Below are 24,803 nucleotides of genomic sequence, written 5' to 3'. Positions count from 1 at the left end.
TGGACTCGCCAGTCGTGTTGATTGTTTCCACCAATCAGCTTCTTCCCGCCGATCGCGTCTCATCCAGGTGAGCCTTGTTGTCATCAATTCCTGTTGTGGCGAGTTTTCTTTTCCGTCTTTGTGTTCATTTGCATCGCATTTTTCTGGACTTGGTTCATTTAGTGATTTTATTTGTTCCACGTGCCATGTTAGCCGTTTTTTTCTTTTTTTTTTAATAATTACTTTTCGGGTGATTTGCGCTCATATTTGCTTTCCTCATCTTTTTTGCCGTCGTCAACACAACAAGCTTCTTTCTTGACAGATGAAAACTGCTCGTGCTGAAAAGATTCCCAAGCGACACGGAATTGGAAACATTTCGGCTCCATGGGTAAGGATGACAAACTATACACCAGGAATTAAAATGATTTGAAATGCATTAGATCGATTTTAATTTGGATTTATTTGCAGGCATTTCTCACAATATTCTTTGCCGCTAAATACCATTTTCTCTGTCTAAGCTTGCGCTATCTTGCATGTTTTGTCGTTTGATTTTTATGTAATTGTGCTCTGTGGTCACTAAGGTCAAATACGAAATAGGCTATATATTAAAATAATGTGAAATTTGTACGGCAGTGAAGTTCTGTTTCCAGTATTTTCATCAAAGTTTGACTCAATCGTGGGTCACAAAAGAACACCGTAAAGCCACAGGACCCTCGAAGGACTATATTAATTATACTTGTGGCACCCCCATCACTCACATTCCTTACATTTCAACAGTCACACTTGTAATTAACTCTAGTGCATTTTTTTTAAATAATATTGCAGGTCATGTCAAATGTTATTTTTGGTATATGCGGTGGGCCTCTAAAAAAATGTGGGAATGGCCCCCGGACCATAGTTTGAACAACCCTGTTCAAAACAGCACTCTTATGTGGGAACCATTTTTAGCTACCCCCCCTCATGCTAGGGGTTAGGAGTCGGGGTCAGGGGTTAAGATTAGGTTTGTGTGTTAAGGGTTAGCGTCACTGTTCGGGTAGGATTCAGTTCAGCCAGAGTTAGCTTGGCTAAAAAAAGACGACGTATTTCCTGTCGGAAACCCGATCCGACTCTGGCCGACGAATATAAAGAAGTCCATCTTTTGTTCATTTTCCTGTTGGAAACCAAAGCAGTGAGTCATTTGATGTGGGACACGCGCGCGCGCGAGCCGCTTTACGGTTTGCGCCGAGCACAACTTTCCACTTTCCACACGGCGGCGCGTCACGTGGCAACGCGTCACGTGGCGTGTTGCCACGTGACGCGCCGCCGTGTTGATGAGGAGACGTTTGAAAAATGTCACAATTCTGCCCGTCGAGCCACTTTCGCTTAGCAATGTGACATCTTACGAGTTGACCAACAAAAGAGTCTCAAGAAGCTATAAAACCCCAAAAACAGCAAGGAAGTCTGCCATGTTGGTTTGAAGCTGACGTTTCATTTGTGGGCACAAATTTGTCATGTCCAGTCCTCCCCCTCCCCAAAAAAAAAGCGAGTCACACTTGTACGGTTGCTACCAGATTTGACGAAAAGCTCAACAGATACGGACTAAGCAAAAATGATCAAGAATTGTAGTAGGGTGACCGGACATGAGCCAGTTATGTGTGTAGTCAAGTCGCCCAAGTCGTAGCAGTCGATAAAGGCTAGCTAGCTGGCATTAAAATCATTTCTCAAAAACATACCATATACTAGTAATAGCCTGTTATCATACATGCAGTGTATTCCTTATATTATCAGCTTGTCAAATAAGTCAAAGGTTAAATAAATAAAACGAGGGGGAAATATAAAATAAACTGTACACTTAGTTTGTGAGTTATTTTGCATGCAAAACGATCAGCATTCTCATGCGCTACACGCTTGGGTAACAACATGGCGTCCGTGTTTTCAGTTGGCCACGCTCCACTGATCTGCATCAACCGGTGTTAGTTTGCCCCCTTGAGGCAGATGTTGACAAGTGCAGCAATATCAATAAAAGGGGCGCGCCGGTCAGAAAAGACATCACTTGTACGGAGTTGTGTCCATTTTCATTTCCTCATTAGGATTACTCATCATAAAATAACATTTCATTATGGCTATCCACACAATATTTCACTACCTGCCGACTTCATCCTCAGAGGACAACTTGAATCTCAAAAGTCTTTTGTTTTTCTCCTCGGCCTTTACGTATTATCACAATATTACAATTTTCCATAATATTTGCAATTAGTAGTTTGTATTGTATCCCTTTTGTAAAGTCTAAACAATATTTGTGTCAATGCAACAGATCACACAAGACTCTGGTTCATAAATGCGTATTTCAACAATTGTACGTACAAACACAAAAAATCCTCATTTTGAACAAATGTAAAACATTGACAGAAAGACAACTGGCGTGTACATAAAAAAAAAAAATCATCTCTTTTTATACAAGCAGGCCTTCAGCTGCAAGCCGAAATTCTTCACGTTTTCCGGCGCTTTGCTCGTCTTGGTCAAGTGGAAAGAGTAGAAATGAGTGTTCTCAGTGTCCTAAAAATAATAATAAATATGGTCATAAATACATATTTTTGCACACCTTAAACATAGCTAACATATATTGAGAGTATTAATTTTTTTCAAATAAAATGAGGTAAAAATATTCAAATAATTGGACCATTTATTGATTGCAAAAAAATGAAACTTACAATTCATTAAAAAATGTGAGTTTGCAATTTGTTCATTGATTGCAGGTGTCACTCATCACAGGGCCACACGAGCGGCCATCTTCCAAAAAATAGCTCACCGGTGATCATGTGACATTGTGATTTTCGAGGAATGCTGTACAACAGGGAACTTTTCGAAGTGGAAACACGTTCCAAATGATTGACAGAAATCAATAGCATGATCAGCGTCTTCACATAAATGCATATCATGAAATCATGCTCTTTAAGAAGTGTGTATGAAACTGGTAGGCCTTCACATGAATCAGTATGCAATTAGCAGCTGTTTGAAAAAGTTGCGAAATCCTGATTTATTCTAACTACTGAAATGAAGATGAAACTGTTTTTTAATCACTTAAAAAATATATAAACAATGGCATGTACTTATTTTTTTTTTATTTTATTAAATTAAAATATTTAACACTTAATTCAAGAAATCCCCCAAAAATATTTAGAATTAAAATAATGAAATCTTTTATCTATGAAACAAAAATGAGTACGTGACCATTGAGCTCAATTTGGCAAGCCCCCGGTGTACCTAATCAAGTGGCCCGTGCGTGTCGACCTCTCACCTTGGACTCCAACTTGAACCCCAGCTTGGCCAGCGCCGTGATGAAGTTCCTCACGTTGCCGAAGCGGCTCGCCACCTCGGCGATTTTCAGCACGCCCCTAAAAAGCACGAGCGGCAGACACGCACACTGCTGACCTGAGAATAGATACGAGTGACCTTCATTTTTTAAAATTTTTTTTGCTCGACAACATTTACCCTTTTTTTAAGACCCGGTTGGCCTCGGCGAGGAAAGCCGCCAGGTTGGTTCCCATCAGCGACAGGCAGAAGACGGCAATGTCCACCGAGCTGTCCTGCAGAGGGACCTGCGGGGAGGACGGAGATGTCGTCGGCGTGAGCAGGTTTGTGGGCACGCGCGCACGCACGCACGCACGCACTCACATGAGCCATGTCGCAGGCTGTCGCCAGGTCGCACGTCGCCACCAAGTCGAAGCTGTGCACTTTGTTCTTGACGCTGAGCGCGATCTTGCAGTCGCCGCAGCCAAAGTCGGCCACCACCAGCGAGGGCGGCCTGAAAACACACGAGGATGACACGGACGGAAGGACGGACGGACGGACGGCGAGAATTGACGTCGCTGGCAGCCAACATCAGTTTGCGTGTTTTCATGGCAGCAATCTGTTGTTGTTGCTGCTGTTATTTTTTCTGCGCTGCTATTTTGCCAAATTTCTTTTGCAAACCATCAAAGTGAGAACGGAGAAGACGTTGCAAATCAACAATTAATCGGCAACGCAACGAAGCGGATGTCGTTTTGGAGCTCAGCGGCCCCAAAACCGCTCGGAAAAACATTCAAACATCTTTGTTGGCGTTTTTTTTGTTTTTGGCCGGCGTTGTTTTGTTTTTGTGCGCGCGTGTGGAATCCCGAGAGGAGATTTGCAACGGCCTTACTTGTTTCGAATGTAGTTGACGATGGCGTCCAGGGGGTTGGCGGGCCAGCGGCGCACCTGCGCGGTGAAGCCCTTGTGATAGATGGCGAAGGCCTGCGGGTCCTGCTGGAACATGCGCTTGGCCTCGCCGCTGCTGCTGCTGTACAGGAACTGGTTGATGTAGCGGAAGCGAGCCACTTCCAGCCGCTGCTCCATGCGGGCGCGCAACGAGGTCGAGCGCTCCTCTTTCACTTCCTTGTCCGCCGAACCAACGGGCTCCGCCTCCTCCTCCTTGGGCTCCGCCTCCTCCTCGGGCTCCGCCTCCTTGGGACTGGCCGGCCGCAGAAGCTTGCGGAGGTGTTCGCGTTTCAGCCTCTCCGCTTTGTGATCGCGCGGCTGCCAGTCGGCCGCTTCTCGTCTTGAACCGTTGACACTTTTTTCACTCTTGGCTCTTTTGATTGGCGACATGTCGGCGTTGTGGTGGTCTTCACTCTTTGTCCTTTTCTGCAACACGGTCTTCTTATCTTGTTTGCCGCTGCTGATGTGCGAACGCGGCGTCGGTCGGTCGTCCTTCTCGACTTCCGCTTCGGGTTTCGTCGGCCGGTATTTATTTTTGCAATTCTTCTTCTTCTTTATTTTGTTTCTCCACTGCTGCCGGCTCAACTTCGGGGCGTCCGCGGCGGACATCCGCGGGGTTCCTTTGACTGCCGTCTCACCAGTGGGAGCCTTTTTCCTTTTCTCGACACCTTCAATAAGACACAATTCTCCTTCAATACCTGCAGACGATCTGAATGATGCAACTTCCTGTCCACATTTTACAGGTTGTGTAATGTGTTCGGATAACATGACTAAATAAAAAAAAACACATCAAAATATAATATAAATATAATTAAATTGAATATAATATGATTTAAATGATATTTCATGGTAAAGTCCAAGTTTAGAACACAGTGAAGAAATACGATTCTTCTCTGTGATCATCAAGGTACTTTTGAACTGAATAATTAAAACCTTCAAATTTATCACAACTGTCTGTATTTTATTTGCTGGAGGCACAACAATTTGGTGATATGGCCCATAGAGCTATTTCTTATGCTTATGTAGAATCAGCACAAGGGTACGAACGAGGGCAGACCATTGACCTGAACTGAAAAGGACAAAAACTTGTTTTGTTTGGAATGTTTCCTACAATATTCAAGTTTTTCCCCCTTCAGAAAATCAACTTAAATGCACATTTTGGTGACGTCTGTGACAAAGAACTTGCAATTTGTCCACAAAATAAAAAAAAGAAGTTCTGTACCAATAGTTGTGCTCACTCAAAATGTAGCATTTGGTTACAAATAATGCTATTATATAATATGCCATTTGTCTCATGTTCATCTGTAGATTTACTGTAAAAACCCAAACGCTTTTCAGTCTACAGCCTCAATTGAGCTTTTCACTGTTCCAATCATTTTAAGGGGAATATTTAATCTCACCAATTTTCTTTTCCACTTTCTCCTTCTTGGCGACAGTTTTCTTTTGCTTGACGTCATCAGCGTTGTTCTCCTGCTTTCCTGTCGTCGCGCTGGCCCGTTTTGTCCTTTTACTCCTTTTCTTCTTCCTCTTGATGTGCGGCACGGCACCTTCGCTGTCGCTGTCGCTGTCGGGCCGACGCTGGCCGTCGTCCTTCCAGTCCGGTATTGAGCCCAACGTCTGCAGTGTCCGCAGAAGACTTTTCTTTCCCACCTTTTCCAACGAAACAGAATTGGAAAGTCTGTAAATGTGGCGACTGTAATGCCAAATCAATACCCCCCCCCCCCCCGTTCCCCTCTCAGGTAAACAATAATATGTAGTTTGATAATTGGGCTTAGATTATATTTTACTAGGACTGATATTAGCATGAGGTGTGACAACCACAAAATAACACAGGCCCTAACAAATGCCTGGTACGTTCTGTATTTCATTAAATAAATGGCTTGGCTCTACTGTTCTTAGATATATAGTTTTGCTTATGCAAATCTAACACTTGTGTATGTTGTGCAGACACACACACACACACACACACACACACACACACACACACACACACACACACACGACATACCTTTACGTTGGAGCTGCTGCTGTTTGGCTTCGTTTTCGCAACACTTTGACTGAGTAAGTCGGCGGCGTCATTCCAGTCGTCCTCTTCATTAAACATATTTCCCGCAAACTCTGTATATTGCCTAAACATACATTACAAATAAGACTTACTACGACACCCCAAATCAGCTTTTTACTCACCAGCCTACGGCGTGTCTAAACCGGTGAGTCGACTGTGGATGAAAGTGGAAAGTTGATCACCAAATGTAGTTGAGTAAATTGTGTTGCATAGCTACGAATAAATTAATGACAGCGTGATTTTTGACAACTTTTGGACCACGTTTGTCGCTCAGCTTGAATGCGCGTGGACGGAGCAAAACAGTCAGCGGCGCGTGTTGATGACGTCATGCTAAGGAAAAAGCGCGTCTCAACTACTATTTCTGCTTGTGTTGAGTCCAAATCTTTTATATATTTTCATTTTGTCCCACATACAGCTAGTATGTTCCCAAAATGTGATTATTATTTTATAATTTATTTGCATTTGTAAGAAACGTTTCTCGGCATACGATCCATCCTGTACATTTACAGTATCGAAACTGGAGAATATTTGAGACATTGCGTAGTAGAAACAGCATTATTTATCATGTTTTAAATTTGTTAAACATAAGCAAGAGGACTTCAGACATTTTACAGCTTGCCTTAAATACATGTATAAATTATATTATTTTGTAATCTAATATTGGGGTCTAAGGAACTGCGCGATAAAAGGAAAAGGGGGTCTTCAAAGCAGCACATACCGTCCACTTTTCTTTTTTTTTACTTGTTAGAAAATAGTGACATCCCCGGCCCTATACTAACTGCCTACAAGCTGTATATGTCTAATCCGTACGTATCCGGTATTTACAGTAGTCTGCTCGCGAAATGGGAGGAGCAAGATGGCCGCCCTGTGATTTGACAACGGCTTGCACGGGCGTGTGTGGGCTATCGGCTATGCAGTCATATATTCAAATCAGTGGTGGGACTCTGGGGGTCGTCATTTCAACAGCAAACAACGTCTTTCTATTTGCTACATTATTATTATTATTATTATCAAAGTATCTGTAACGCGGATGGAAAAAAATCGAATTTCAGTTAAATTTTTAATCATTACTTCCCAGTGTAAAACGAATCGAAGAACTCTAATTTCCAATACAATTTCGAATTAATTTATGTTAATAACATACATGCATACATCTATAAATAATCCATCCCCCGAAGGTATATTATTTCATGCAGTGCTCAATATGCCCTGCGGGGGGCGTAGTGCCTCCTGCGGCCGCCTTCTTACGTGAGGGTGTGGACGTCGGCAGTCGGCACCGTTCAGTCTCTCCGAGACGCAAAAGAACACCGCTATAGCTATAAACTTCTCCCGAGGCTTCCTTTCACTCCTTTACATTTGGTAAGTATTTGCTTCTTGTTTGTTTGAATGACATCAAGTCGCCCGTCGCGTTTGTTTAACTGACGCCGATTTTAGTCGCTCACAATTAGGAGAGCAACGTACCATCCAGAATGGAGGTTAGCTCAAAGCTTGCTAGGCTACAGCTGCCAAAATGTCATTTTCTTTGCTTCCTCTTTTCTCCAGTGTGATGTTGTTGACTGCTTTCTTTTTTAGGGTAAGCGGTCCACGTTACGTCTGTGTCGAGTGGGAATCAACAAGTTAGCCCCCCCTCGTGTTAAAGTACGAATGCTCGATAACAGGCGTTGCTAGCAAGATATATGGTCATTAAACCTCACCTTTTTATCAACAATGCTTGACTATTTGGATGCTCTTTACACTTAAAAAAAAAATGGCCTTATTTTTTTTTTTTTTATGATTTTCAAGGGTCAAGCTAAGTATATTAAGTGACTGTTAGAGACAAACAACAATTCCCCCTTTTGAGGAGGCAACAACGTGAAAATATTTGAATGTGTTTGCAAATGGCCCTAAATGACCAACAAACAAAGTTGAGAATACTTACACGTGTTTGTTGAAGTGATTGAAATTGCCAAGCTGCTTAAAGAAGTGCACCAAGTGCCTCAAATTGAGCTGTTTTGCTCTTGAGTCCATTATGCAATTGAAAATGAATAAACAATCTCAAATGATTTTATTTTTAATGTATGCACATGTTCCTGTTTAACAATATGATTGACTAGCAGAAGAAAAATGTTAGTTGCTGGATGAAAGTTTGAGAAAGTACCTAAGTATTAGCCAAATTAAAGAAGAATCTTTCCTTATTCTCTTTAATTCTATGTTATATCATTTTGAATGATTAGTTCATCCTGTAATGTCATAAAATATTTATACAAAATATGTATAATAGTGCTTATTCACTGAATAATCTTAAAATGCTACACATAAAAAAATAAAAATACAAGTCAGTTATTAAATCAAAAATATTTCAAACGTGTATTTAAGTTTGGCAGATATTTTAAGTGGTCGTCAATGGAATCATGTGTACCAGATATATTGTTGCTTACCTCCATAGGCCATTTCAACCAGGCCAGGTCAACTTTGGTTGTGTGTCTCAATAACTTGCACTGTCGTCGTTGTCATCAATCCATCAATTTAGGATAAGAAACATACCACACCAGCGATGTCACACGAAAAATGCCATTTTCCCAGTGGAGCGGGACATCGCATATCACATCTTTATTTGAAGGCCGTATGTCTCTGCCAGACTATCTTTTTCTGACTCAATTCTTTCAACTTTTTCCATTTCAGGCCGGTGCGAGTGCCCACCCGAGGCTCAGCAATCGTGACGGATGAAACCTACGACTTTGCACGTCAGCTCCGCGTCGTTTCGCTCGGGTTAACGTCGGACGGCCCAAAATGGACGACATCTTCACGCAGTGTCGAGAAGGCAACGCGGTGGCCGTGCGCCTCTGGCTGGACAACACGGAAAATGACCTCAACCAAGGGTGAGATGCCGTCTGGCGTAGGTGCTTTCAAAAGGAATGATTTCCTCCTTAGCTGTAAAATTGACGCTTCAATGCTGTTTACATGAAATTGAACTGACGTGAAAAACGGGAAGGGAAAAGCCAGATTATATTCGCATTGTTAAAGTGGTCTTCTACCTCCTTAAAGTGGTAAATTGCTGAGTCGTCGTTGTCGTCCACTTTCATGTGGATGTTCAGAGTTCCGGTGTATCCTTGAAAAAGTTTTATTAAATCCATGAATGTCAAAATAATCAGCCTTGATTGACATTAAAATCAATCTTTTAAAAGTCTTCAAGCTGCAGAAAATTCAAATTTGAGTCATTACTGCCACCTTTTGCCCAAAAATGAAACTGCACACCTTTCTTCACGTACATAATGCGTGGATGTGCACATGACGTCACATCCGCAGCCCCAAGGCGGGAAATTCGAACCCAAATCTAGTCTGCCCAGAGACTTGCAGGAGTTGCCATTGTGATCAGATAAGATGTTGATGATAGGGCTGGGCGATATAAACGGTATATTTAATATAAGGTGTACGTCTTGCCGACGGTAGAGATTTTAAATCTACCGTCTTACCGCGGTAGCGCATGTTGATGACATCATCGTATCGGCGTCCCGGCCTTGTGCATGGCTTGCGCTTAGCGTAACAAATAAGAGTAAAACAAATAATCACAAGTGCCACTGCCTCCACTGAGCAGCGACTTTTAGTTTGCCCCCTGAGGGGACGCCGACCCGGGTTTGAACCCGCTTCCTCGGAAGCTCGTGTTTATCGGTTGGGAATTCCCTTCCACAAAGCGCGACGCCAGCGCAGGAAGCTTGCCGTGATGGTGGAGGAGATCTCGGACAGAGACGCATGCCGGTGAAAAAGATGGCGTCCGCAGCATTGGATGGCACACGGGCTCGTCCTGAGCCGGCAGGAATTTCCCATTAGCTGATTAGCATGTCGAGCTGCTGATTTATGGCCTCCAGTGGGAAGACGAGCTCACATCACTTTCCTGTCTTCGTCGCAGTCACGCGTCGGTGCAATCTTACGATGCAGCCGACGCCTCCTGAGCTTGTACGATTCATTTGCTCGGGGAAAAGAAACTTGTTGAGTTCCAAAAGCATCCCACTTTTTAATCATCTCTCTGTCCTGCGTGTAAAGTACCGTCAACTCTCTGTCTTGTCCACTTTTGTCTCCAAAGCAATTGCCTTGCATCGAATTAACGTAATGAGGCTACGACCTCGGCGCCTTCCCGTCGACGGCTGCGAGTGCGTCGTGTGTCTGTCTCAGTGTCCGAAGCATTTCAAATAGCTGAGGCGCCCTGATGGGCGGGGGCGCAGGGGTGGGGGTGCGAGTGTTGGAACGCGGCCGGAAACGGCGCTGATGCGTAAAACCCGGGAGTCGGAAGTCCGTGGCATCTACCCTATATATCGATCTGGGACTGATCCGTGTTGATTTGCTCGGGAAAGGCGGGACATTCTGTACAATACTTTGAGATGATTGGACGATGCGGCATATTGTAAACGTTGGTTTTGACCAATCAGGGCCACGGATGAAAATGTCTTCGTTCTCGTCGACGGGGGGGGGGGAGGAGCTTAGTGCATTTCCAGCTAAAAATGCACTAAGCTCCTCTCGCTGTTCAACATTCAACAAGGAAATGGTGATTAATTCTGCAAGAACAGAATTAATTGCAGCGTCCGTGTTGGGTTCGTTTATTTGCCCCGGCGTCGGCGCTGGCTTCCTGGTTTTGTCACAGCTAAGCTGCATATCATGCCCCCAAAAACAATGTCGCTCTGTGATTGGTCTGATCGGTGGACATCAACGGGCTCAGTACAAGATGTATTCTCGGGAGTTTGTGAACTCACAAATAGCGCGAGAATTCATCATTTAAAAAAAAAAGCTTTTATTAGCACAATGCAACACAACTTTACATTCTAGAACATACAAACATATCTTGCAAAGATACCTGACAAAATCTTTGTTCATTTTAAAGATGGTACAATACAAGAAAACAGGTCAACTATCTTTTGGATATTACACAAATGTAGCATCATACGAGAAAAGAGATTTGACAATGTACTGCTTTTCTTGTTGTTTAATCTTAAAGCTTTGAAAATGGATTTCAATTCCAGAAGGAAACACACAAATCTGGGGTAGGACTTGGAATTTCTTTGTTTGTGAATATAAAGAATAACAAAATTAAATACACATTCAAAAATGTTGTATTCTGGGTTACTCTAGTAGCAAACTATATCTTTTGGATTAAGACCGTAATGTGTTTTAGAGGCTTTAAAGAAAAAAAGTCACTAAATGCGAGCAATCGTCTTGCAGCGCAAGGTTAACAGTTTGCGCCGTCGCGGAATTTCCTTACAAGGAAGAACACGCAGTCGGTCGGCCCCACTCGTGCTCCCACCTGGCAAGATGACGAGCGCTGTCCAAGTCATGTTTGGCCAGACAAGACAAGTGTGCGTGGAATGCACATAACCCCCCCGTTCCTCCAATGACTCCTTTTCCGACACTTCTCTTTATTCCAGCGGTTTGGAAGTTTCAGTTTGCACTCAAATCTCCAGCTGCGGCCCTTGAAGGATTCTGGTCTCCTCACTCATTTTGGAGATATTTCTTCCTTAAGCAGAAGCCCGTCCGCTTCGTTGTGTTTTCCTTGGGCTTCGTGCTTCCATCGCAGCCTTGGCGCTTGTCTTTATTTAGCCGGAAAGCTAGCACCGGTAGCCGCACAGGCCGAGCTATGCCCAGTGAAGGCTTCTTGTTTGGGAAGGTGGGAGCTTTACAAGGTGATTGCTGATTTTATGTAGAACTCCCTTTGTCAGCGGGGCGGGAAGCAGACATTTAGTGGTTGCCATAACTCCAGCTGACACGTTTTATGAATGAATGAATGTCAGTAGAAACTGGTGTGTCGCGGTCGAGAGGGATCCGTTGACTTGCTTTAAGTTTATCGTAAAACGGAACGAATCATCCGTTCTCGTCAAGTGGCGCTCATTTCCTCGACTTTAACCGGCCCGTTTGAAGAGCCGGCAGGCGGTGCCGATTTATAGCTGTTGGGTTGCCAGACTGAAGCCAGTTGACGCGACAGGTGGAAATGCCGGAAATAAATGACCGCAGCCAGCCAGGAGTGGAGGATTAAAATGCGGGGGGGCTCGCTATCGTGCCACAGTGGAAATGGGCATTAGAAAGCAGAGAGCTTGAAAGTGCCATGCTGATAACTGGAGAAGAAAAATGCTTAGATTTTGTTTTGTTCGTCCGTGAGCACGTTTTAGCAGAAAACAACAGATTTCCAAGAACTTAACTTGGTCCAAATTGACACACAGGCTGCGTTGACAAATGTTCTGATTGACACATGGGTTGACTTATTAACACATTGGCACAAAAGCTGACATGAATTGACACGAGTTCTGTCACTATCGAATATTTTTAGAATTGATTAATCTATCGATTATTCAATCAATTAATTGGCTAATTTGGTTCATTTCAATTTTGCAATAAAGTGTTAATCAAAAGCCTTTTTTTTTTTTTTTTTTTGCCTGATTACTGTTGTTTATTAACCAAAGATTGGTGTTTATTCTGTACTTTAAAAAAAAAAAAGGCTCCAAGTGATTACTCTATTATTAAAATAGTTTTCGGTTAATTTGATAATCAATTACTTGTCGATTAATTTTGATAGCTCTAATTGAAAGACAGCGGGCTGGACTTGACACACGGACGAAACAAATTGACACATGGGCTCGCTTCATGCTTGCGGTGACTTGACATTTGCGCACAGACTAAAATCTTCGCTCGCCATTTGCGTTAACTTGAGAGTGGCATTTGAATCTTGCGCCTTTCTAAGGAAGCAAAAACAGATCATAGTCCCAATGGATGAAATATCCAATTTGATAAAAATGTTCGTGCACTTGTACGTCTACGCCATCATCCGGTGGGTGCCCAAAGACTTTTACAAAGACTCACATTGACTTATTTGCAAAGTTAACCTATTGAACTGTCAAGTTTCACTTTTTATTTGAATGCTCTTACTTGAACCATGACCCTAACCTTGCCAGCAAGATGAATTCTCGCGGTATTTGTGAGTTCGCAAACTCCGGAGAATACATCTTGTACCGCTGATACGTTTGCAGCCGATCTTTTTTTCGATCGGACCAATCCGGCGTTGTTTAGGCAGGGCGCAACCAATTAGCGCAGATGGCAACAAACAAGCCTAACAGACGAATGGATGCTGCAATTAATTATGTTCTCGCAGGATTACGCCCCGTTGTTGAATTTGAGCAGCAAGTGGCGTTTTGTGCATTTTGGGTAAAGATGTTCGTGCTCCCCCCGCCCCTTCCTAAGATGAGATATTCATCCGTTGCCTTGATTGGTCAAAACAAATGTGTAAAGATGCCGTATCGTCCAATCGGCTTGGTCCGTGGTGGTCTCCACTCGATTCTCCTTCACGGCATCATTTTGTTAGGAGTCAAGATCTTAGCATTCGACTTCCTTCCGGGGGATTTGTGCTCTCACAAAGTTGAGCTCATTAGTTTTTGGGCTCTGGCCTTTTGGTCTGGCAGGAAATGACCGCCTCCCGCCCGATGCATAGATAGACTTGTGTGGTGGGACTGAGAAGGGTCTGTGCGGGACCTCGACACAACCATGCAGGACGTGTTACCACAAGCTAGCGAAGCAGGCGGCGGCGGGGGCGGAGGCTTGAAATTCCTTCATAATGCGCCTTCACTTCTCTCTGGGGTTATTGTGCTCCATGTCGACTGGAAGCAAAAATGTGTGACTTGAATTTGAGGCTTCACTTGAGATGGAAAAATATCACACGTTGACATAGAGCAGATGTAGCTCGCGTTGACCGTAGGAGGATTGCGACTGAATTGAGTCTGTCAGTTAATCGGCGTTCATCTGCCGGCGGACCCCTTAACGGCGTTGCTCGTCATGTTGGAGGCCCGAGTGGATTGTGATGCAAAAAGTCAAGTGATATCGCGCGACAAACGCCTTCTCTAGGGCCGGGTATCGATTCTAATTTCCTCAATCGATTCGATTTTTGATTCACTTCGATCCGATATTAATTATGGAACTCAAGTCTTGAATGTCAAGGACATGAATAAAAACGCCTCAAACAATATATGTTGCGGAGGAAGTCACTGGTTAAATGATTTAGTGTTGTAATCACTAATGTTATACAAGCATTGGCATCAGCGAGGGTGAGATGAAAATATACTGCTCAAAAAAGCGTTCCCTTAATTATTCAGATTTGTTTTGGGAGCAGTACATAAATACACTGCTCAAAACAATTAAGGCAACACTTTGTTCCAGTGTATTTTCATAATTCTAATTCAATAATTGTAAATATAAATTAAATAAATATATATTTATTATTATATTATATATGTATTATTATATTATATATATATATAATTATATATATATATTTAATATAAATTAAAAATATTCAATAAGTCAGCTTTTTCATAAATGTAAGAAAATACTAAATTACTTAAATGAGGTAAATGCCACAGAAGAGGCGGGACTTCCGACTATCGGGTTTTCACACATCAGCTTTGTTTCCGGTTCCGATTTGCGACGTGTGGGCCGCGTCCCAATACTTGTGCTTTCGCCTTTGTGCCCCTCGGTTGCGCGTTCCCCTCGACGGGTGCGAATGAGTGGTGTGTCTGTCTCAGTTGTCCAAAATACTTCAGAGAGCTGTTGGCGGGAGTGCGCGGGTTGGGTGGCCCAGGGTTGGTGGTGCGAGTATTGGAACGCGGCCAGCGGTGGCCGGAAATGGCTGATGTGTGAAATCCCGGACGTCGGAAGTCCGTGGTATCAACCCCATTCATGTTAACAGCAAATTTCAAGAAAACAGTAAATTACATTACACACATTTTATTATATATTATTTATTATATATATTATTTATGGAGAAAAAGCATAGATTAAAATAATTGATTCATGGTTTTATGAATCAATATCAGGCTCGAAAAGAAAATAGATTAGATACAGATTTTTTTTTCTTTTTCTTTTTTCAACCCAGCCCTAATGCGCCTCCTCAAAAAGCACAGGTTTGACGCATTGACCAAATTGACATGCGGGACCGGCCCATTTGGCCAAGTTGACACATGAGATTATTTGAATTATGGGCTCTAAGTGACAATTTACAGAGATTGGTACCGTCATTTTCTAATCTCCTTACCGTTTGATCATGAAAATTCCAAAAAGATGCGTCCAGTTAGCCACCAAAGTGCAGCAAATCTCCTGCCACGTCTAAACGTCCGTTGTGACGCGGTTGCAGGGATGACCACGGCTTCAGCCCTCTGCACTGGGCGTGTCGGGAGGGCCGCTCCAGCGTGGTGGACATGCTCATCATGCGAGGAGCCCGCATCAACGTCATGAACCGCGGGGACGACACGCCCCTGCACCTGGCCGCCAGCCACGGACATCGCGACATTGTGGGCAAGGTACTGCTGGGAAAACTGGGTCACGCACGCACGCACGCACGCACGCACGAGTCTTGTTCCTTTAACATTGCATCATCAAATCACAGCCAGATATTACGAGGATCTCTTGCTAAAAATAGTCTGTACGTGTTTACATGAAAACTAGCGCCATCTGGTGAGCAAAATGTCTGTCTACGTGACTGCGCAAGAATAGATGTCCCATTCAAAATGGTTTTCAATTTTTACAGCTTGGAAGGGACGTCATTGTTTCATGTGGCTTTGCTAATTTAACAATCGGGTCCAAGCCATACTTTACTGTAGCTTTTTATGTGTTGGATCATTTTGAACTTTTTCCTAGCTCAAAATGAGACAGAGGTGGTATCATTCTGACTATGATCATGGCTGACTAGTGACCTCCGATATCAGGTATTGGTATCGGGGCCAATAGCGTTATTATTTTAAGGTATCGGTACTCGCGGCGGTGACCTATACCATCATGAGTCGCCCTCCTGCAGCCATTTTATGATTAGGGGCTAGAAATGAGAGCGTGTTTCTGTTTATTTTGTTGTTACATGCAGTGATACAGAAAGATTTATCGCAGAGCAATGCGGACTGGGCCGTTGCAACACATCGCGTAAACCTGTCGTAATCTGTCAGGTGGCGGTACTGTTGGCAGCTCTCGTTAGTCTCAGATGTGTGTGAGTCGCGCGTCAGAATTAGAAACGCTGCGGTTTGATATTAGGCACACCGCGCTGCCACCTTCTGAATACTTGCTGCATGAGCCGTATGCAGCCCAAATAGAATACACGGTCGGTACCGGCCGGCCATCTTTGATGTGTCATCTCTTGTCTGCGTTTGTAGCTGATTCAATGCAAAGCGGACACCAACGCAGCCAACGAACACGGGAACACGCCACTGCATTACGCCTGCTTCTGGGGACAAGACTTGGTGGCAGAGGTTAGTTCGCCCCCCGGTGGCCTCAAAGCGCAATTTGTTCAGCGCTCGGTTCCCACAAGGACATGCTTTTTTTTTTTTTTTCTTTTTTCACCCCGCAGGACCTTGTGAACAACGGCGCTCAGGTGAGCATCTGTAACAAATATGGGGAAACCCCCATGGACAAAGCCAAACCTCACCTGCGAGAGCTCCTCAAAGGTATCCCGTCAGCCCTGTTGCTCACTCGTGACTCGTTCCTGTCCGGTCTCTGTTCATTTTGTCTTCTATCGTTTAGAAAAAGCTGAGAAAATGGGGCAGAACTTGACCAAAATTCCCTTCAAGGACACCTTTTGGAAAGGCACCACCAGGACACGACCCCGTGAGTACAGAAAACGAAATCTGGTTACCTTTTTTAGCTTTTTTTTTTTTTTTAATTGCTTTGTGTTGTGAGCACAAATTTTGAATAAAAGTGCGCTTCAGATACTAAACCACTCGAGTGAAATGAAAAAGAATTGACCTGTGAGGGATTTGAAATGCAGCTGCATTTGGGCAAGGAGAGCCGCAGTCACCAATGCACTCTCAGATGATTATTGAACAGTCAGGCATACAAATAAAGGCACGCATTTGACACACAAATACTACAGCACGTATTTCTTGACTTTTACTTTTAGCATGTTTTTTGTTTTTTTATCCAATTGTAGAGCTACATGAAAAAACAAATTGCCACGTGACCCTCCGTTAAAGTGTTTCCATTTCTTCCATTTCTAGGCAACGGTACTTTGAACAAACAAGCAGGCATCGACTATAAGCAGCTCTCCCTGCTGGCTCGAATCAACGAGAACCAGTCTGGAGAGGTACGTTAATTGATGACCGATGATGATCGATGCTATGTCCACTGTTTTACAGTGAACCCCTCGCTAGTCGCAATGTTTTCGGCATCAGGCCCAATATGACTTAAATTCATAGTTTATATACACAAGAGTAGAAACACAAATCATTTGAATGTCTTTTTAAAGGACAGCACTGTGAAAAATCTACTTTTTGGAGCTCTTAGCCATGTTAAAATGCAAATTCCTGGTGCGACCCTAACCCGTATGATAAGGTGCGACCAACTGAAAGTGCTACCAGTGCAAAAGTTAGTGTCGAACCCTGTCCACATAGATCGCGTACATACCTCCGAAAAAACATGAAGACATCTGAATGGTTATTTGTGGCAGAAAGTTGCACTACAAGTAGAGACTATTCCAATTGTAATTTAGTTACTAGAGGTAAAAATAAAAAAAAAGCCACCCACACACAAATGTGGGTGTGTTGCATTGTTTTTATTTCTTACTTAAAAAGCCAGTGTTTATTTTTAGTTAATTTTAAGACAAGTCAATATTCAGTGGAATTTCTCGACCTAATGCAATTTTTATTGTCAGACCTTTGATTTGTTTAAATAGAAGAAAAAAAAAGTTTTGTCAACATGAAGTTGCCGTTTGTCGTCAAGTCGGCTGCTAGCCAGCGCTAGCTTTTTGTCCGCTAACCGGGTCCCTCAGAAAGGAGCGCAGCATTTTTGGCCTGGTAGAGAAAGAGCACATAATTGCACGACGAGGTCCGTTTGTCAGCAAATACTTTTGAGCGCGAATTGTGAATTGGCGAAGGTTCGCTGTACCTGCAATATGTCCGTAAACGTGTGTAACGTTTTACTGATGACGTTTAGTTGTGGCAAGGGCGCTGGCAAGGCAACGAGATTGTGGTCAAAGTGCTGAAAGTCCGCGACTGGACCACGAGGAAAAGCAGGGACTTCAACGAGGAGTACCCCAAACTCAGGTGCCGATCTCACCTGTCTTTTCTGTACTCTTGTGATCGTGATCATCACTTGTCCTGTTTGTTGTCAGCATCAAAAGAACACGTCAAGTACCTCAAGGATTCATGTTAACTCTGTCTGAACCACCAAGGTTATTATCGTTTTGGAATTTTCATTATATATTATAATATTATATTATATTTTTTATTTTGTTTTGAGTTTATTTTTTTATTTTTTATTTTGTTAGTTTTAATTAGTTTTCAAGGTGGTTCTATTTGTTTGTATTAGCTTTAGTTATTTAAAAAAAAACATAGTTTTAGTTAGTTTCAGGATTAGTTTTATTTTATTTTATTTTTTTAAATGTGTATTACTTGTGCGCAATATTTAATGGACACCATGGTAAAATGAAAAAAGAAACTCATTTCTTACTTAGCGTTGCATTTGGGCTGAGTGAAATGAAAAAGCAGGCGAGCCAAAAGTCAAGCACACATCTGAAGGCGCTTTTCTATTGGCTGCTGCTAGATGACGTCGCTGCTGTGACGCACTTTCTAACATCTTTATTCTGGTTAAACAAATATATTTCAAATCATCCCCAAAAATTCATCCATTAAATTAATTGCCAAAGACGAAAATGAAGGACATTTTTGCTATCATTATAGTTTTAGTTTGTTTTGTAAACATAAAATGTAGTTTCAGTTGGTATTTATTTTTTTTATTATTTTTTATTTTATTTTATGTCGTTAACGAAATGTTTTTCCCATTAGTTTTCGTTAACTAAAATAAAACCTTGGTCTGAATTTCTCAACTATTGAACCAACTTACCTTTTGAAATAGGAACTTACTGCCAGTGTTTCATCTCCCTTTGATAAATGTACTGCATCGTTTTCTTTTGACCGACACTTACATCGAAAACCTTGTTTAAAGGAAAATTCGTTTTTGCCATTTTCAGCAATAAGGAGCTGATCTTTAGAATTAATTTGATCTCTCTTTTTTTTCATGCGCAATTAAAAACACATTTTTTCCGCTTGCTGTCGACTGAAAATGACATCACAGGTGCTCGGCCAATCACGGCTCGCCTGTTTTCTGGCTTTGGTCATGTGACGTTAGCGCAAAATGTGTTTTTAAAAGGTATTCATTTTTGCTGAAAAATAATGAGATGATCAAATTAATTATAGACAGAATATAATCTTCTTACTGCTGCCGTTAAAAGCGATGCCATCAGAGCAGACGCCGCCGGGAAGTACATGCGGCATCTTGCTGAAAAGTATTGTCCGTTTGCGTCTCTCGCCTGTGGTTGATGTCAGCTGTCCCGTGTTGTTGTCGTCCTCGTCACCATGCCAGGATCTTTTCCCACCCGAATGTCCTCCCCATGTTGGGAGCGTGTCAGTCTCCACCTGCCCCGCACCCCATCATCATCACACACTGGATGCCTTACGGCTCCCTCTACAACGTGCTGCACGAGGGCACCAGTGAGTATTTTGTTGCGACGGAGCGACGTGACCTTGAATTGACCTTCGCCCGACGTGTTTGTGTGTCGTTCCCGCCGTCAGACTTTGTGGTGGACCAGACGCAAGCGGTGAAGTTTGCTCTGGACATCGCCTGCGGGATGGCCTTCTTGCACACGCTGGAACCCATGATCCCGCGGCACTATCTCAACAGCAAGAGCATCATGGTGAGAAGCACGTCGCTTGCGGGCGAAGCTTGAGAAATGCGGCGGCGGAGTTCCGTCTGTTTCCGCAGTTTACTGACTGGTGCCAATGCCCTCGCATGTGGGAAAGGGGAGCCGTAGTCACCAATGTGTTTTTCCAGCTCTTTTACACGCCTGATTCATGATCAGGATCGTTATCATCAGGCTTCTGCAAAGCTTGCTGATGAGTTGATCATTGGATTCAGCTGCACTGAAGGAGGGAAAACATGGAAAACAGGCTGGGTAGGGGCTCTCGAGGACCGAATTTGGCCACCCCTGCTCTAGCATAAAAAAACAAACAACTTATAAATACGTCTTTGGGACACTGGTAATATTTAAAATAGAACATATTTATATGTTTTTGGGAGCAAATGAGCACGTACAGACACTACAATATGAACGGCATTTCCTATACATTTTGTGGTTGCTATCTGTTTTTTGTGTGTAAATACATTTACTATCTGTTTAAAAAATGTTTCATAAATATGAATACAATTAAAACATTTTCTTGGTATGGTATTGCAGGTTGTCACCTATTGCGGGTTATATCATTCCTGATAAACGGGGGTCGGGCGGTTTTCTGTATTGTAGAAAAGTTCATTATTAAAACCGTATAAAAAAAAAAAAAGTCAAAATGTTTCTCAGAGGGCAAATTCTTACTTCATTTGTGTATGAAGTCACTTTGTAATGAGATTGTAAATTTGGCCACTAATCATCAAAACTATGATATACAAAATAAAATCATGAAATGGTTTGCAGTTCAACTCTAATACAGTGCTTTGCAATTATTTTAGGAATTAGGAAAAAAAAGAAATTCACGCCTCCCCCACAGACTCTTTACTGCGACTATAGTATCATTTGTCATTAAAAATGGTTGTATGCGAGCCACTGCCACCTACTGTAGTGGATTTGCAATTACATGTTATTCTTGTATGTAAAAGGGAGACAAAAAAAAAGTCTATTATGCAGGCGTTTTTCACTAGATTTTCTTGGCACGCAAAAATGTTCCCCAAAAAGTCTGACACAAGCAAGTCCATTTCTCCAGAAGCCAAAACCCAGTTTTCAAAATTGTTGGTGTGTTGTACGACTCGGGTTGGAGTGGTCATATCCTACCAGACTCTGCATTTTCACAAACTTTTACTTTTGGCAAATCTGATCATGTAGCTAGTTTAAGAGGATGTTTGACTCATCGAGCCATTTTCAGCACTAAAAAGTGAGCATTTTGTCCACAATGAATTTGATAACTTCATTTATCTTTCATGTACAAATAATACCTTTTTTTAAAAACGCATGTTCCACTTGCTGTCGACTGAAGATGATGTCACCCTTTTCCTGGGTTTGGTCAGCAAATTGAGCCATGATTGGTCGTTACCTAGCAATGGTGATGTCATCTTCAATCAACAGCAAGTGCAAAAATGAGTTTTTAACGGAATAATTGTTCATGAAAAATAATCAAGTTATCAAAATCGTAGACAATGGATTATCTTCTTCCTGTTGAAAATGGTGTGTCCCAAAACCTTTTGTCCATTTGGTGTCCATAAAAATTTTAAAAATAAAAATAAAAAATCCGTTCCACGTCTCTTTTCACTCAGGAGAGACATCTCCCTCTTGTTTTATCCGCAGATCGATGAAGACATGACTGCCAGGATCAGCATGGCGGACGTCAAGTTCTCCTTTCAGTGTCCTGGCAGGATGTACTCGCCCGCTTGGGTCGCCCCCGAGGGTGCGTGATGCAGCACACACACGCATCCAAAGTGACAGCTTGAGCATGAATGATCACTTTTACGAGGACGAGCAAAATGTCATCTCTGTAACGATGTCCTCCAGCGATGTCTTGTCCAAAGTGATTAGCAAGAAAATGGACTTGGTGTACAGTGCGCCTCTTCCGGACCAGCGCTCCTGCCACGTCTGCCACGTCTGCCACGTCTGCCTCAAACACGTTTTCTATCAACTATTTTTCAACGGTTTCCTTAGGTCGTTACATTAGCAGTGTTGGGAACGTTACTTGAAAAAAAGTAATTGCTTATAGTTACTCATTATTTGTTTAAAAAAGTAACTGTTAGTAATTGAATTACTTCATAATAAAAGTAACTCGTTACCAGGTAAAGTAACTGTTTTCACTACTTAAAAAAAAAAAAAATAGTTTTTATATCTTTTTTTTTTTTTATTATTATATTTTCATCCAAGGAATTCAAATTATGTCAAGGCTTTATATGGTGTTTTATTTATTTTTGTGAATATTTGTCACACAAATGCCTTGACATCATATAATAATAATTATTATTATCATTTTAATAATAATTATTACATTTGGAATGCCGATGCATGTTCTACCACTACATTACGACAGCAATCATATTAATAATAATAATAATAATAATTTAAAAACAAAACTGGATATGTGGTTATTTGTGGCACATATGTCATCTAGCGGTAATTTGTAGACCTTTGCATAGCGTTATCTCACCTGTGGGTTTGTGTTCCCGCAGCATTTGTGTGTGAATATTTATTTGAAGGAAAAACGCTCCCGAAGTCGATGCTAACTCTCAGTTTGCATTCGTTTTTAACATTAGTGCTATAGGCTAGCGATGTTTTAAAAACGAAGCATGTTTTGCATTTAAGCATACATTGGATGTTATTCTTATTGTTGTGTGTTTAGTTTTACTCCAACTGGGACGTCATGAAACATCTTAAAGGACGTTTGGGGGACAACAGAATAACATACGCGACACACTTGCTAGTTGCTAATGCTACGCAAGCAGCAAAATGGTGCATTGAGGGTACTTTTAGCCGATTAATCGGTCGGGCCCTATAAACTACAAATGCGTGAAATGCCTGCTCCAATTTTTAAAGTATTTATACTCGTGCATTACAAGACAGCTAACGAGTCGCAAGATTAGGTACACCCGCGCACTGGCTCTGATTTCTTGGCGTGCTTCGTTCTTGACAGCCCTGCAGAAGAAGCCAGAGGACATCAACCGGCGGTCGGCGGACATGTGGAGCTTCGCCGTGCTGCTGTGGGAGCTGGTGACCAGGGAGGTGCCCTTTGCCGACCTCTCCAACATGGAAATTGGCATGAAGGTTAGCAAAGAGCATGAGAAGTGTCAATCATCCCTTTTTTTTTTTTTTACAGCTTAATGCAAGTTCACCACGTTTTTGCTCCGTCCTGTCCATGTTTACATGTTTAAACCAAAAACGGGTGATTAGTGATGTCACGCTCTTAACATCATTGTGGAGTAGTAAAATTGATTTTGTTGACAAACCCATTGGCGCCCACCAAAAATGTTTGTAATTGCCCCCCCCCCCCCAGGTTGCCTTGGAGGGTTTGAGACCCACCATTCCTCCCGGCATCTCGCCACACATCTGCAAGCTGATGAAGATCTGCATGAACGAGGATCCGGCCAAGAGGCCCAAGTTTGACATGATTGTGCCTATTCTGGAGAAAATGCAGGACAAGTAAAAAAAAAAGAAAAGAAAAGAAAAGCAAAGCAGACCTCTTATCCGCGGGATGTAGCCTTAAACTATTTTTCTTACTGCAGCATTGAGCACCGTCACCACTACAACACCAACAGCAGCCATCGTTTATTTTTCTTCTTCCAGTGTTGTGTGTTTTTTTTTTTTTTTATATACGTTTTGTACATGCGCACTGTAATCATAAGGACTGATTACAAATGGCTGAATAACCTGTGGAGGGCATCGACGGGTTTTTATTTGGATCTGAATGGTGTTTGTATATCACTGGCGTCAGGCGGAATCCTCCAAAATCATCACTTTTCAGGAGACTCCAAAAAACGGCACGTTTGTACAACCCTAAAGTGAAATAAAATAACACTCAATAGCATGGATTTGTGGGAAAATAAAAACTTTACCAAATTGTACCGAACACCAGTGATATGCTCAAGGCAGATTAAGATATATTATCCCAGCATGAGTTGCCGCGGCAGCATTTTGCAAAGCATGGCAAAGCATTTCTCAGTGTAATGAGTGGAGCTTCTTTTTTTTTTTTTTTTTTTTTTACTTTCCCACACACCGAAAATTGTGTACAGACTATCACAGAATCCGTTTTTGTTTGTTTGTGTGTTTCACTTGAAAATCTGACCCAAATATGTTTTTAATTAATATTTCTACATGTCTAAAAGTGCCTGAGAGGAAACATGAGTGTAATTGTTGAATTGTGGCCATCAAACTAAGAACACACAGTTTACTTTTGTGTAAATCATCATGGTTGTATCTTTTTTTTTCCCATTGCATCCAGCACACCATTATATTTTCTCTCTGCATTTCTGTGCCTACAACAGCTTGCTTACTTTGCGTCCAAGCCAAAATCAAAAGCAACTTAGTATACAAATGTATTTATATAAAAATATTAAATAGTAAATCATGTCAAGAGTTTGTGTGTTTTTTGTGTGAGAGTTGCAAAAAAGCTTGTGGCCTACAGTTGGCAGTGTATTTACTGTAAGGGAATTATTCAAAGCACTTCAGTTTTTCTACCTTATGCTACAATCATATTCTAAAATCGAAACTACTTATTTTAACCCCATCCAAATTCCACACTGATTTTTTTTTTAGCATGACATTAAAATATGGGCGGGACATCCGGGATTTCACCCATCAACTTTGTTTCCATTTCCGTTTTGCGACGCCAGTATTTGCGTTTCCGCCTTTGTGCCCCTTGGTTGCGAGTTCCCGTCGACGGGTGCGAGGCTGTGTGCGTAGTGTCTGTCTCAGTGTCCCAAGCATTTCAGATAGCCGAGACGCCCTCCCGCCGATGAGCGGCTGCGGGGCGCAGGGATGGGTGGTCGAGTATTGGAACGCGGCCAGCAGTGGCCGGAAACGGCGCTGAAGTGTAAA

The 24,803-nt window shown here is 42.3% G+C and overlaps 2 protein-coding genes across 2 annotated transcripts; one reads left to right on the top strand and one right to left on the bottom strand.

Moving 5' to 3' along the window:
• Window positions 1-2,284: 2,284 nt before the first annotated feature.
• On the bottom strand, window positions 2,285-6,573 carry rrp8 (ribosomal RNA processing 8). The gene is made up of 8 exons (XM_086080630.1): window positions 6,382-6,573; window positions 6,203-6,323; window positions 5,595-5,844; window positions 4,139-4,862; window positions 3,634-3,763; window positions 3,451-3,557; window positions 3,257-3,353; window positions 2,285-2,514 (listed from the first exon to the last, which is right to left on the bottom strand). The coding sequence occupies exons 2-8, from the start codon at window positions 6,296-6,298 to the stop codon at window positions 2,401-2,403; spliced, it is 1,518 nt and encodes a 505-aa protein (XP_085936756.1). The 5' UTR covers window positions 6,299-6,323; window positions 6,382-6,573; the 3' UTR covers window positions 2,285-2,400.
• A 911-nt stretch (window positions 6,574-7,484) lies between these two features.
• Window positions 7,485-24,335, top strand: LOC147171690 (scaffold protein ILK). The gene is made up of 13 exons (XM_086081163.1): window positions 7,485-7,618; window positions 8,921-9,117; window positions 15,399-15,564; window positions 16,405-16,500; window positions 16,599-16,695; window positions 16,772-16,855; window positions 17,245-17,330; window positions 18,179-18,288; window positions 19,607-19,734; window positions 19,816-19,937; window positions 21,576-21,675; window positions 22,903-23,033; window positions 23,263-24,335. The coding sequence occupies exons 2-13, from the start codon at window positions 9,029-9,031 to the stop codon at window positions 23,410-23,412; spliced, it is 1,359 nt and encodes a 452-aa protein (XP_085937289.1). The 5' UTR covers window positions 7,485-7,618; window positions 8,921-9,028; the 3' UTR covers window positions 23,413-24,335.
• Window positions 24,336-24,803: the final 468 nt, after the last annotated feature.

Source organism: Leptonotus elevatus, chromosome 7 (assembly GCF_054856555.1).
Source record: "Leptonotus elevatus isolate MCC_2025b chromosome 7, RoL_Lele_1.0, whole genome shotgun sequence".
Lineage (NCBI taxonomy): Eukaryota > Metazoa > Chordata > Actinopteri > Syngnathiformes > Syngnathidae > Leptonotus > Leptonotus elevatus.
Note: the sequence above shows the minus strand (reverse complement) of the source record. Positions and strands in the feature narration are given on the sequence as shown.